General features: G+C 39.2%; 1 protein-coding gene across 18 annotated transcripts in view; it reads left to right on the forward strand.

The window, feature by feature from the left end:
- Positions 1–14,049, forward strand: part of CDC14B (cell division cycle 14B) — a 105,294-nt gene that overhangs the window by 79,183 nt on the left and 12,062 nt on the right. For 8 of the 18 annotated variants that reach the window (XM_059143420.1, XM_059143431.1, XM_059143419.1 and 5 more), the window contains exons 9-13: positions 176–406; positions 4,004–4,142; positions 4,323–4,482; positions 5,179–5,276; positions 13,686–13,802. In XM_059143420.1, the coding sequence (XP_058999403.1) occupies positions 176–406; positions 4,004–4,142; positions 4,323–4,482; positions 5,179–5,276; positions 13,686–13,802 (745 nt within the window). Of the gene's footprint in view, positions 1–175; positions 407–4,003; positions 4,143–4,322; positions 4,483–5,178; positions 5,277–9,002; positions 9,149–13,685; positions 13,803–14,049 lie in introns of those variants that run through there. The other 10 variants (XM_059143432.1, XM_059143429.1, XM_059143426.1 and 7 more) reach the window with 3 other exon arrangements.

The following is a 14,049-nucleotide window of genomic DNA, read 5'->3' on the forward strand; positions in this document are numbered from 1 at the left end:
CTTTAGTACATCATTCTGCCTGGCTTTTAACTTCTTAAATTAGTGTTTTGCCAGTTATAATGAAATTGGTATTCAATCCCTAGTCCAGATATTCTTTCCACCCAATTATAAGTAAAATGGTTATCTGTTGTTTTCTTTCTGCATTTGACAGCATCTGGTGAATTTCTTTATGTAGGTTACCACCAACATTCTCCTGAGGCTTATATTTCATATTTTAAGAATCACAACGTTACTACCATTATTCGTCTGAATAAAAGGATGTATGATGCCAAACGCTTTACAAATGCTGGTTTCGATCACTATGATCTTTTCTTTGCGGATGGTAGCACCCCTACTGATGCCATTGTCAAAGAATTTCTGGATATTTGTGAAAATGCAGAGGGTGCCATTGCAGTGCATTGTAAAGGTATGTTTCGAGGGTTGGTTAAAGAATGGTGCATGTGTGTATGTTTAGAAACACACCAGCCCCATTTAGATTATAAGCCAGGATACATGAAGCTGCCCTTCTTGTACTTTAAGTAAGTTGCTTTTTTCTTAAAACCACTTTGAGGTACGACTGACATTAAAAAGCTGTGCATATACAGAATGCTTTTAAAACCCTAATTTCATGTGAAAAGTATAATCTAAATTATATTCATTGGTAACCCTACAAAACCTTATCACACTGAAATGCATTCATTTAGAGGTGCCTGGGTGGCTCAATCGGTTAATTGTCCAACTCTTAGTTTTGGCTCAGGTTATGATCTCAGGGTCATGAGATCAAGTCCCATGTCAGTCTCGTGCTTTGCAGGGAATCTGCTTGAGATTCTCTCCCTCTTTCTCTCTTGATGTCCCCATGCATGCACTGTTTCTCTAAGTGAACAAAATCTTTTAAAAAAAGAGACATACATTCATTTATCCCTTAAATACCTATTCAGTGCCTTTTGTTTGATATGTTCTAGAATATGTCAGTGAGAAGAGCAGACTCTGAGAGCCTTTCTTTGTGGGGCTTATAGTCTAACAAGTTCCTATGTTTTCAGCAGCTATAAAGCAGTGCCTTGGCACTTAATAAGTGTTTACTGAATAAATGATTGTGTATGAAGACATTGTGTGGTGTACTAGGGTTTATTTAACTTCTCCCCCATTTAATAATGGAAAAAAGCAACCAGATAAGAGGATCAGTAAAGAAATCGAGGATTTGAACAACACGGTAAATCAACTAGAAATAACAGACACCTTAGAACACTGCCCCCCAACAAGGGAATACACATTTGTCTCAAGTACAAAGAGGCCATGGTAGTAATGGTTGCACAGCAGTGAGCTGGTTAATACCACTGAAATGTACACTTAAAAATGGTTTAAAAAGGGGCGCCTGGGTGGCTCAGTGGGTTAAAGCCTCTGCCTTCAGCTCAGGTCATGATCCCAAGGTCCTGGGATCAAGCCCCGTGGCGGGGGGGGTCTCTGCTCAGCAGGGAGCCTGCTTCCCTTCCTCTCTCTCTCTCTCTGCCTGCCTCTCTGCCTAATTGTGATCTCTATCTGTCAAATAAATAAATAAAATCTTTTAAAAAAATGGTTAAAATGATCTTCAGATACTGACCATAAAGAAACTGAGATCTTTGAATTATTGAACAAAGAATTTAAAACAGCTGACTTAAAAATGCAGTGAGCTAATAGGAAACAGAAAAAAACCGGGAAAATAATGCATGAACAAAAATGTTAAAGTGGTAAACTTTATGTCATGCGTACTTTACCACAATTTTAAAAAATAAATAATTAAAATCCAACACTGGTTATTTCATTTTTAAAATTATAATAAGCAGTTGAGGTTATTCTCACCCTCATTCAGGGTGGTTCTGCACCCCCCAATAGACATTTGGCAGTGAATTCTTCCCTAGCGTACCCTGTGGAACCTGACAATTTAAGTACATCTAAAATACAATAGTGGGACACCGGTAGGGTAGGCAAAGAGAAATCAGGTAGAGAAATCAGGAAGAAAGGTCTGACAGGTCCCAAGCAAGTCCAAAACCTGGCAAGGCAAATGCTGTTAGATCTTAAGGCCGAGACATAATGTTCTGGTTCCTTCCCTGTAACGCAGGCCCCGTGGGTAGTGGCGGTGCTCCTGAGGTGGTGGGCAGGAACAGCCTGACCCACTGACCATGGATCCGGCCCTACCCTTTGAAACCCAGCCTTGCCCCCAGGCTTATATTGGCAGTGACAGCCTTGTTGGTCCCTTGGGGCTATGCTTCCCTTTTCTTCAAGGATGAGGCATGTTTTCAGTAAGAGATTTCTGTTAGTTCTGTTAGAATTCCAGAAACTTGAAAGCCTTCCTTTATTTCATCCTGTGTGTATCTCCTTTAATTCAGACCGGCAGTGTGCCTGCTTGGTATAATCAATCCCAGCACTGTTTTTGGCTTCTTCTGAGATGGCTGATCAGATCCATAGGTAATCACTTTATGGAATGGGTCATAGACCATTCCCTTGGTGTTCTCTCCAGAACATACTTTCTCACTATTTGCAATATGAATAGGCCTAGAATTTCCTAAATGTTTAGTTTCTGTTTTTCTTAACAACTTTTTATTCAGTTCATCTGTCTCCTCTCACGTTTTACTTAAGGAGAAACCAGGCTGTACTTCAACAGTTTGCTTATAGGAGTGCCTGGGTGGCTCAGTGGGTTAAGCCTCTGCCTTCGGCTCAGGTCATGATCTCAGGGTCCTGGGATCGAGCCCCACATCGGGCTCTCTGCTCAGCAGGGAGCCTGCTTCCTCCTCTTTCTCTGCCTGCTTCTCTGCCTTCTTGTGATCGCAGTCTGTTAAATAAATAAATAAAATCTTTAAAAAAAAAAATAGTTTGCTTATAAATCTCCTTTTCTAAATATCCAAGGTTGTCATTCACAAGTTATACCTTACATAAAGCACTAAAACAATTTAGTCAGGTTTCCCCTATCCCCCAACACACACTTTCTAACAAGGTTTCCAGTAACATATTCCTCATTCCCATCTCAATCAGAACCAGAATCACCATTAACACCCATATTTCTACCAACAGCCCCTTCAGTGTGGTCTTAAGTTTTTTCCAACATTGTGCCTTAAAACTTCCAGACTTTTACAGTTCCGACTCCAGAGCTCCTTCCCATTTTTACATATGTTACAGTAGCACAGCATTTTGCAAGTACCAAAATCTGTCTTAAGTGAGGGTTTTCCAGAGAAATTAGAACCAATGGGCTGTATATATAAAGAAAGAGGTGTATTATAAATAATTAGTTCATGTGAATATGGAGACTGACAAGTACAAAATCTGTCGTGTGAGTTGGCAGGCTAGAGACCCAGGAGAGCCGAGGTTGCAGCTTAAATCTGAAGGCAGGCTATTGGAGAATTCTCTCTAGCTTGGGGAAGCCAGTCTTTGTATTCTCTTCAGACCATCAACTTGATTGGATGAGGCCCACCCACATTATGGAGGGTCATCTGCTTATTCACAGATCTAAATGTCAGTCTCTTCCAAATACACCTGCCAGGCTGACATACAAAATTAACCATCACAGGAGGTAATGATATAGTCTAGATGAGAGTAAAGGTGGACAAACAGAAATAGAGGTAAAAAATCCATGTGAAAATGGGAATAAAAGTAGAGTAGAAAAAACTGCTGGATGAGGGAAGAAGTGTAAAAGTTTAAGCTCATGCATTTGGAAAGATGGTGGTACCATTAACAGAAAACTCAGAGTAGAAAACTGTACTCATTGAGAATCATCACTTGGAAAAAGTGATTTTCACTGTTGACTACATAGAACTATCTGGGGGATGTTAGCAATCTCCATGTCCAGGCTATATCACATACCAATTAAATCAGAATTCTGGAGGTGAGACCCAGTGTTTTTTAATACCCTTCAGGTAATTACTATGTGTATCCAAACTTGAGAACCGCTGTTGAGGGAAGCAGAATCATGGGAAGCCTTCTAAAAAATTGTACCTGCCCAACACAATTCTGGAGTACATGAGACCAGGTCCCTTTGGTTTGTTTCTTTTTCTAGCTGGCCTTGGACGAACAGGCACTCTAATAGCCTGCTACATCATGAAGCATTACAGGATGACAGCAGCTGAAACTATTGCTTGGGTCAGAATCTGCAGACCCGGCTCAGTGATTGGACCACAGCAACAATTTTTGGTGATGTAAGTAGACAGAGAACTTTGGTAATTCCTCAGGGGACACTTGGGTCTGGAAAATGATGGGAAGTAGGATTTTTCTTAGTCTCCAGTAGCAATAGGTAGTCTGTAGGACAGAGTCATTTGTGTGTGTCTTTCATCTTTCTGGAAAAGCTGTATTTTGATGATGTTATTTAAATGCTCTAGGAAACAAGCAAACCTCTGGTTGGACGGTGACTATTTTCGTCAAAAGTTAAGGTGTCAGGAGAATGGAAAACACAGAGCAGCTGTCTCAAAACTCCTCTTGGCTGTTGATGACATTTCAATCAATGGGGTCGAGAATCAAGACAAGCAAGAACCTGAACTGGTAATCGAACCATCCTCATCACGCTGTTGTCATTGTTTTCAGTGCTGTTGAGGACCTTATAGGGTACGGGGAAATTGTAGATAAAAATAATAAAGTACATTTTGAGGGATTATTGTCATACTTTTTTTTTTTATACTTATAGCCCCCTCTAGGAATTTTTTATTCAAAATAGTTAAGATAAGGTCATATGTCCATTAAACTAAAATTGTTTGTTTGCTTACTAGGCACCAGAAAAATGAGGTATGTGAAGTAAGCTCTTTAGATGAACCTAGTGACATTTCCCCGTGTGCCTCCCCACCACCTTCCCATTTTGCGATAGTTAATTTGGGGAACTAGTTGTTTTCAGTTGGGAAATGTTAAAGAATCAGGAGTTTAGAGGGTAGGGGTACTATAGTGAGTGGTGGTATGTGGATTGTGAAATTTTATGAAGACTGGTTCATTACTGAAAACCCATGATGCCTCCTCACAGTCAGTATGTTTTGTAACAAGAATGCTGTTGGGTTCAGTGTCTGTAAAGTCAACTAACTGTTGGTTGTCTTGAAATGCGACCTGTAGCTTTATTTTGAAAGCAGCAAAATTTTTTAGAGTTCAGCAGTTTATTTGTATGTGTCTATGTGGATAAATGCAGGTGCTATGCTTTACTGCCTTAATACTTGCAACTTAAGTCACTAGCTCAGTGTTTCTTTACTTATACAGTACAGTGATGATGACGAAATCCATGGAGTGACACAAGGTGATAGACTGCGAGCCCTGAAAAGCAGAAGACAGTCAAAAACAAACGCTATTCCCCTCACGTGAGTCTGGTTTCTTTTGTGTGGTTGATGTTATGTAATATGTATAGGAGGTCCTTCGTGAGCATTTTTTCCCTGTTTTTCTCCATAGTCGCATGCCCATTATGCTACTTCAAAATGGTTATTGACATTATTTAAAACCCAGGGTTGTTGCCTAGGAAGCTCTCGGCTGTCCTTTATCTCCATCTTGTGTTGTAACCTCTCTAGGCTGTGTACATAGGAAAGCAGTATCGGGAATGCTTTTTCTCCATGGATAATCACCACGGGCCATCCTCAGGAGAGTGGCAGCAGATATAAACCACAGAATAACAGATTTGTCCAGAGTTGCTGAAATTGTGTATTTCCTTAAATTCACTACCATATTATAGACCATTTGTTTGGATATGGTAGCATTTAATCAGGGATGACATTGTAGCTTTATGTTCTATTATTTTAGGGCAATAATGAACTAGATTAAATAAGAATTTTGTATTTTTCATTTGAGGAGTTAGAAGAAGAAGGTTTAGTATGGGATAGGAAGTTGTATAGTTAGTGTGTATATGCTCACCTGTACTTGATTGTATAAGTGCTAGTTGGGATTCAACCTCATGGACCATCTAGGATTGTTAGAAAAATATGTAGAATTTAAAGACTTGGCCATTGCACTTTTTTCTAGTATATTCTTTAGTATATGCTTTCATTTATGCTAGTGGATTCCTTCCTTACAGTAACCTTTCTTTTCATTGTGGGGTACCACATTTCCAGTTATGTCTTTTTTTTTTTTTTTTTTTTTTTTTTGGTGGGGAGAGAGAGAGAATCTTAAGTAGGCTCCATGCCCAGTGTCATGGCCCTGAGATCATGACATGAGCCAAAATCAAGCATCAGACCCTTAACCGACTGAGCTGCCCAGGCACCCCCTGGTTATGGGGTGTTTTTTTTGTTGTTGTTATTTTGTTTTGTTTTATCTGATTAGGTGGGGGGGTGATGTAGACATGTCATTTTGTTCAGTAATCATCTTGTAATACAGTAAGGACCTAATGACATCATAAACGTTCATGGCAGAGAAGAACAGGCCTTCTTTTTAATTCACAGTGGTTCTTCACTGGCACCTCCTTGTTATCTAAAGTAGAATTACAGAGAGGCATGTGTCATCATGGGCCCCTGCCTTGAGATGTTTTTAAAAGACACACAGAAAAGAATGCAGTTGAAAAGGGCCATGTGAAGGACACGTGTCCGTGTGGACTACAGGCGTTCACTGGGCCTTCTCCAGTGTGGGGCAGCTGCATTTCACTGAGGAAGCTTTCAGAATGGTGCCTTTTGTGTCATTTATGTAACTCCAGATGCCATTTTGATTTTAATTTAGAAAATCTTGATCTAAGGCCTTGATGGTTCTTTTTATTTAGAAATATTGTAGTCCCTCCAGATAATCCTCCTGAGGCCAAAAGAGGCGTGATAGGTATAGGTACTCACCTCAAACAGTGTTCATTCTTCCCTGAGCATTTGAGTCTCCCGGGAGCTTATCAGAATGTAGATTATGGTTTTGGGCCTGGGGTGTGGTCTGTGACCGCACTGCTGGCGAGCTTCCAGGTATAGCCCGCACGGCTGGTCCAGGGCTTTGCGTCATAAGCCCTAGAAAATGGGTGATTTGTGGGTTGCTTTTAGTTGTGCTCAGGTTTTTTATTTTGTTTTTATGAATCTGCAACATCAATTTATTTCTCAAAAGCTTCTGATGAAAAGTCAGGTTGGGAGTTGGGATGGGAATTCTGCTTAGTCCAAAGTTCCTGCTAAATAGGGCTTCTAGGAAATTTCCTTCAGTCACTCTGAGTCTGCTACATTGCAAATATGTATTCCAGAGAGTTCATGTCACTTGCTGCGCTTTTCTACAGATGAGACCATTAAAGTTCCTTTAATAGCTGATAGATTTGTGGCATTATAAAAGAAAGCAATGAATGAGGCCTAAAATTCTAAATACCATCGGAAACCAGAAGGCGACACTAGACGTGATCACATTCACCTTTGCGTGTGAGGTGTCCCAGAGTGAAAATACTTATAAGAAGGAAAGTTAGTGAAAAAATACTTAGTACTGGTGATTCTTAAAAGCAAGTTTATAGTACTCAAAAATAGCATTCCAATTATTGTTTTCTATTTTACAAACAGTATTTGGGGGTGGGGGGGTAAAGTTAAAGTTGTTAGATACTATAAAGTAGTCCTTTTCTCAGAGAGTCTGTCTGATCCCAACTACCACGAAGACATTAAATCTGGTAGCACCGTGACCTTGACGGGATCTGTGGGACGTGACGGCAAGTATATTGTTGTCTGTGCTAAAATAGATTTGGTAGATTTTATAACTTCATCCATGCTGCCTTTCTGCATACTGCTCATTTCTGTCAGTGTTAAATGAAATAGTGCATAAAGAGTCCATTGTAGCCTACCTGGGAATAAGGTAAAAATATAGATCTAATTTGCTTTAAATCTTCCTTAGCAGCACAGTATGGATGGGTGTGCTCTCATCATTGGAAAATAATTCTTATGCCATGAATTTTAGGAGAACGATGAAAAATCTGTGATGGAGATACTTGGATATTCAGACCATTCTGCCTTTAAGATCACTGTTAAATCAGTAACTGCAAATGGAACTTGGGGTGGATAGAGAGTCTTCTAGTGTTCCTAAGCCAGTTATTCCATTCTGCCTAAATACTAAGCCCCTGTAATCTTAATATATATTAGTGGGTTTGTGTTTTTGTGGAAGGAGTAAATGAGCTGTAACTTGCTGCCAGGTATACCTTGCAGGGTGAGGTTAGATTGGATTTCAGGTCCGTCCTCAGTGTAATCCCTTGTCACTAGAGACCATATAGGGTACCTGTTCAGTGATTAAGATGACAAGGACACCGATAAAGGTCTCATAGTAAGCCAGACAAGTCATTTATGACTTGATCAGCCCATTACTCACACAGAGCAAATGTTCAATAGAGCCTTTTATGTTTGGTCACAGATATGTCCCTGGTGACCATTTAGAAGTAGCTGGATGGAGGCACCACTCTTCAAACTGTGAGGTTTTCTTCTTCACTGCCAAAAACTAGACCACTGGATTAAGAAATACTGAGCTGAAAGCCAAGTTTGGCCATAAGAGGAAAATGAATGAGGAAAACAACTGAGGAAATTTATCTTACGTTGATTTGTGGGGGAAATTTTCCTCATTTTGTGTTGCCCGGGGTTGGGGATGCTTCGTTAGTCCTTATTTTCAAAGTCGGCCATTTGCCTTAACTCTTAGATTATCCAGTGTGGGACTGCATTGAAATGAGATCACTGCTGCTGTGCTGTGTTCATTTATAATTGTGCCTCCTTTGAATCACTGTTAATGATCGTCCAGGGCTGCGTGTTGTTCGGCTGGTTTTCCCTCCTTATCCTCTGGTTTGATTTAGTTTTCTGTGTGCATATCTTGTGCTTTTCGAAGAATTTCAATCCTGTAAGTACAACTCTGATTTCTGTATCATACAATTAAATTAACAAGGGCCAGTTATCCAGCTAGAAATTGGATCTAATCTTTTGTTGCCAAATACGAAATCAATTTAAAACTGAAGGTAGCATTTTCTCCCCAACATAAAATAGCAAAACTCCATCCTCATTTCCCACCCCTTTGTATCTATCACAGGGTGTCTAAAATTCACACATGGCTTTATTTATTTATTATTTTATTTATTTTGGCTTCCCAATTTGAACATCTGTTCTTTCCCCTTCACCCCTTTCCAGATGTTCCCTAGCTGTGCTGACCTCTGCACTGTGTAGTGTTGTCATCTGGTGGATTGTTTGTGACTACATTCTTCCCATCCTGCTATTCTGTCTTGATGGTTTCAGAACACAATAGCCGTCGGGACCCTTTGACAGATAGCTGCTGTGTAAGTGTCCCATTCCATTTCTCTATACAGTCACCTCTGGTGGCCAGTGTGTTTCTCATGGTGCACGTTTTTCTCACTGTCACCTCTCCTAGCTTTGTTGGTTTGCCTCTTTTCAAAGGTTCTTTTTCTGAAACTTCCTAATTAATGGGATGGTGGAGAGGGGAGGCCTTCCCTGATCCTTTCCTATAGGGATACTAAAAAACAAATTTTGTTTTTAAGTTGTGCTTACTCTTAACGCATTTTTTGAAATAGCAATTTATAAAGTCACCAAAATAGTTTCTTTTTCCTATCAAAAATAGTTAGTGAGTCTGGGATAATTGGGGTGTTTTTCTTTCAGTCAATTTCCTCTAATTTCCAGAGTAAATGTCTTCAGCATATCCTTTTCAATCTAGCAAAAAGAATTTGCCCACTGATTGCATGCTGTTGTAGAGATTTGCCTTTGCAGCTAGTGAGCGTTGTGTGGTGTTTCCCCTCCGACTCCGCGGTTGGTTGTAGTGCTTTTAGCCGCAGCTGCTTCCCTGCTAAGTCTTCTGCCTTGAGTAAGCAGAATCTTCTCCTTGGCTTCATTTCACATCCTTCCCTGTAGGGAATACAGTTAGTACAGTTTTCAAAAATCATGTTAAATGGAAATAGGACAGCAGAGAAGACTGGAGTCCCTTGTTCAGCCTCGTGCTTCTGCATGACTGCCCCTGTGCTCACTTTCTTCCATTTTCCTTTCCCAGAAGTAATCAAAACACCCTTATTAGGTGATTATAGCAGATTTTGTATTCTCTTGTTATCTTTCACCCTGAAATGAATATCTTAACAGTGAACAGACTTTTTGTTCTGCAGTAGAGTGTGGCAGGAAGCTTCCCCAGGGGAACACCGTGCAGTTGCCACCAAGAGCATAGGAAGGAGGGTGTGTCCTGTGAGAGTGTGGTTCACACTACCCTCTTATGTCTACACTGCATTCTTTTTTCTCTGAAACTCTTCCTTTAGCTCATATTTCAAGAATTCATTCTCTTGTTCCAACTTGGACTTCGGAGTTGTAAAGGAGCATGAAAGTTCCTTTTAGGATCTCCTCCAAAGTGGAATTCCATTGCAACCAACTCTCATACTTTATACTTCATGGCTTCCTGGAGTGTCTTCAGATGGCTAGAAAAGATTTAAAAATCCAGCAGATGCCATTCTTTTCAAAATTAACATGTTCCTATTATGACCTTTTCTCAAGTATCTTATTAATCCCAAGTTTATTATTGCGTAGACAGATAAGCAGTATTTCTGATACAGGTCTTTTTGTTTTTCTTTTTTTTCTTTTATTCCTCTTACTAAGCTTAGGTATCTGCATATTCTGACTCAAGAACACCATGCACTACATAGATTTATTCTCAGACTGTTCTAAGTGGGAAAGGTATTTCGGATACCTGGAGTTCTAAACGGGTGGAATCGTTGCTAATAATACTTAGGCACTTTGTAGTTGTATTACTTTTCCTAAGGTAAGTTTAAAAATGGTCTCTATCAGACACTTTTCTTTTCAATATTCTGTGTAAGATATAATCTTTTTTTATTGTTATTACCGATATTTTCCAATGCATTTGTAGACCCAAAGAGTATTCAGTTTAGCTTGTCTGATTAAATTGGAATTTACAGAAACAGAAGCCTTCAGCAGTAACAATGATGTAAACAGGTATAATCTTTATAGTTACCTTGTGAGGGGACTACTTACGGGTATCGTTTCTGGTATTCACCTCTATTGGCTGATGACGTATCATGGCCTGATAGTCTGATTTTCCAGGCATGCCAGGTAACAGCCTATTCCACACTATAGATGTCTGTGTCAGATTCTCTGAGACAGTGGCAAAGGAGAGCCTGAAAGTTGTAGGGCCTCAGGCCCATCATTTGGAAAGTTTGTTTAGTGTTGGTGGATAACCAAGTGTAAATAGTATAGTGCACAGTCTCACTGATGGATTCTTTTCTTGGAACTGAACATTTATGTTCAAAGCATTTTGTAGTTTGAGAGGTAAGAGAACTGGCTTGTCAGTTACTTGCTTTGCTATATGCCTCAAGTTGCAAGTCTCGGTCTGAGAATACTGAGTCTCAAAAGAGGTTGCCAAAAAGAAGGTGAACTGTTGTGTGGGCAAGACATAAAAAGGAGGACTGCAGATTAAGGAAAAGATGGAAAGGAATTTACAGAAACAAAAACCTTCAGCAGTAACAATGATGTAAACAGGTTTAATCCTTACAGTTACCTTTTGTGGGAAGTATTTAGGGGTACTAGGAAAGGAGAAAATATTTATGTAGAATATTGCTCTGCAAAGCCATGTGATTGGCCTGGTTTGCACCAGGTGAGAAGCAGTGGCCTCCCACATGTCTTGGGGTAGGGTGGATCTACCTTACGTTTGGTGTGGTGGGAGTTTACCAAGGTAATAATCTAAGTGTAGTTGCTGGGGGGTTTTCCAGTTTACTGATGCATAACTTACAGATACAGTAACTGCTGTGTTGTTAATGCAAATAACTAGTTACCTGAATCTCTACTGGTGTGATTAAATACGTTCCAGGTTTCTGTCATGCTTTTATTTTCAAAATAGCCATATGAATTATTTACATTAATTTTATAGAGAAAGAAATGCTTTCTAAAAGATGTTTCCTGCCAGCCTGAAATTTGATTTAGCAGCGATTTCTTTTTTCAAATAGTGAATATTTCAGTAGTAGTTAAGAAATCAAGATTTAAATTTCCTAAAACAAGTAATATATTGGCTCTTGTTTTTATGTTAATGATTTTACAAGGTGGGGATTGTCTATACTTTTGGCCGCCAGTGGCCTCAAATTATTTGACAAGTTGGTGTGGTATTTCCAAATAAGCCAAAAGGAGTCTTATTTTCTCTCTTTGGCTAAATGGAGATAAAACCCAGGAGCCTCACAGAACAGGTGTGAGACCCCCCAGACTGGGCTTCAGAAATAACAGTAGAAGTTTGGTGGTTGTTTTGTTTTGCTTTATGAAAAATTCTATATTCAAATCCTGTTAGTAGAGACCATTAAATATTCTCCTGTCCCCCCCCCCACCCCATTTGATATGATCAGAAAATTTTTTAAATCCTTGTTTTCAGAGGTGGAAATCATATACCAGCGTGGTTGGTTGCCTTCTTTGATCACACTGTCTGCATATACCTTTTCTGTGTTGTTAGAGTGATGAAGCTTCGTGAGAAATCCCAAGGCAACCATTGGTTCATTTACCCAGGATCAGTTTCCTTCTGAGACCGAAGGCCTGTTTCATAGGCTTTGAGGAAGACTATGGGGATAAAGCAAACCAGCTGAGAGAGCAGCCCCCCCCCCCCCAATAGCTTGGAAACCCCTGGCCTCCAGGCTGCCTCTCTGGTCCACTGCCACCCATCGCGTTTTTTTGTTTTTTTTTGTTTTTTTTAAAGTGATGAGAAGTTAAGCATTTTACTAAATGCTGAATATGCTTTGGTTTGGGTTAATACTCAGAATTTACAGATCTTTGCTGCATTTTGAGGACCTGGCTTTGGTTATTAATTAACATGGCAGTAACTAAGGCATAGGAGACAGGCATAGGAGACATATTAGTTAGTTGTAATGGTTCTGTTTACTCTTGATGAGCTGGGTCCTCCTAAGTGGTTATCCACTCTCACCTTTGTTTGGACATGAGAGGAGGAAGCTTATTTTTAAGGCAGTGTTTTCTCCTACAGAAAAATAAAAGTCAAGTGTATATATAAATGTGTGTGTATGCAGTTCAGCATTTTGGTCATTATCTGTTGAAGAAAAGGGTTGCACATAAAATCTTTTGATGTTTTCTGCTGTTTTCCCTGTGACCATTCAATGAAGAATTACAGAACACCCTCTACTTTTGAGCAAGGTACTTTATGTGGGCTTTATCTGAGGGTGTTCTTCTGACTCATGAATTTGCCTCCTGGACAACCTACACCCATAGGCATCAGTTATTTTAGAGATTAATTAAATCAAGATTCACAAAATTCAAACAATTTTGCTTTCATGTGAATGGTACTTAGTGATTTAGTGAGTAGTTATAATCTAGACAAAATTCAAGTTTTGTTTGAACATATTTTAAAAATTGAAATGTTATATAAAGTAAGTATTGATTTGGGGTATATTGCCCATACTTTCACCTCCAAAGAGTGACTATTTTATAGATTTTTATATTCATATTCTTTAGAATTTGGGGCTTTTAAATGATTTCTTGTTTTTATGACTAGAATTCTGAGAATCCTCTTTTACTTTGGGGCACAAAGATTTGTTCTACTGATTGATTTCTTTGGTGTGAGAATTGCTTAAGATGCCAGGTGATTTTTTCCTTAAAGCAAGGTAAATTCAGGTTATCTTTGTGTAACCTTCATGGGGAAATAAAAAAGACTTGGATGTGAAAATGTGTTTTAGATTTTTTTTGGCAAATGTGTTTGTGGAAAATCCTATCAATTTTCAATAAAATAATTTGCACTAAAGTGCAAAGATGCCTTCCTCCGTCAAGTATTTGAAAATTGTTTCAGTGAATATAATCTTATTTTTTTCCAACTGTTTTCAGAGTAATTCTTCAGTCCAGTGTTCAGAGCTGTAAAACATCTGAACCTAACATTTCTGGCAGTGCAGGCATTACTAAAAGAACCACCAGATCTGCTTCAAGAAAAAGCAGTTTTAAAAGGTGAGAAAAGAATCCTACTCTTCTGAAAAGTTCCAAGCATTGATTTTCAAGTTTAACCTTCTGAAGATAGAAATGAAGAGAGAAAGAGAGGAGAAAGCAGAGTCCCTGTGACAGGAAATTAATCAAATGTGTTTGACTTGTTCATCATCTAAGAAAATCTGGGCCATTGCTAATGTAGGGTTTTTGTTTTGTTTTGTTTTGTTTTTCAGAGGTGGTTCTCAACACTGGAAATGTGGTCTCGGGGTCA

The sequence above is a fragment of the Mustela lutreola genome, chromosome 12, assembly GCF_030435805.1.
Source record: "Mustela lutreola isolate mMusLut2 chromosome 12, mMusLut2.pri, whole genome shotgun sequence".
Taxonomy (NCBI): domain Eukaryota; kingdom Metazoa; phylum Chordata; class Mammalia; order Carnivora; family Mustelidae; genus Mustela; species Mustela lutreola.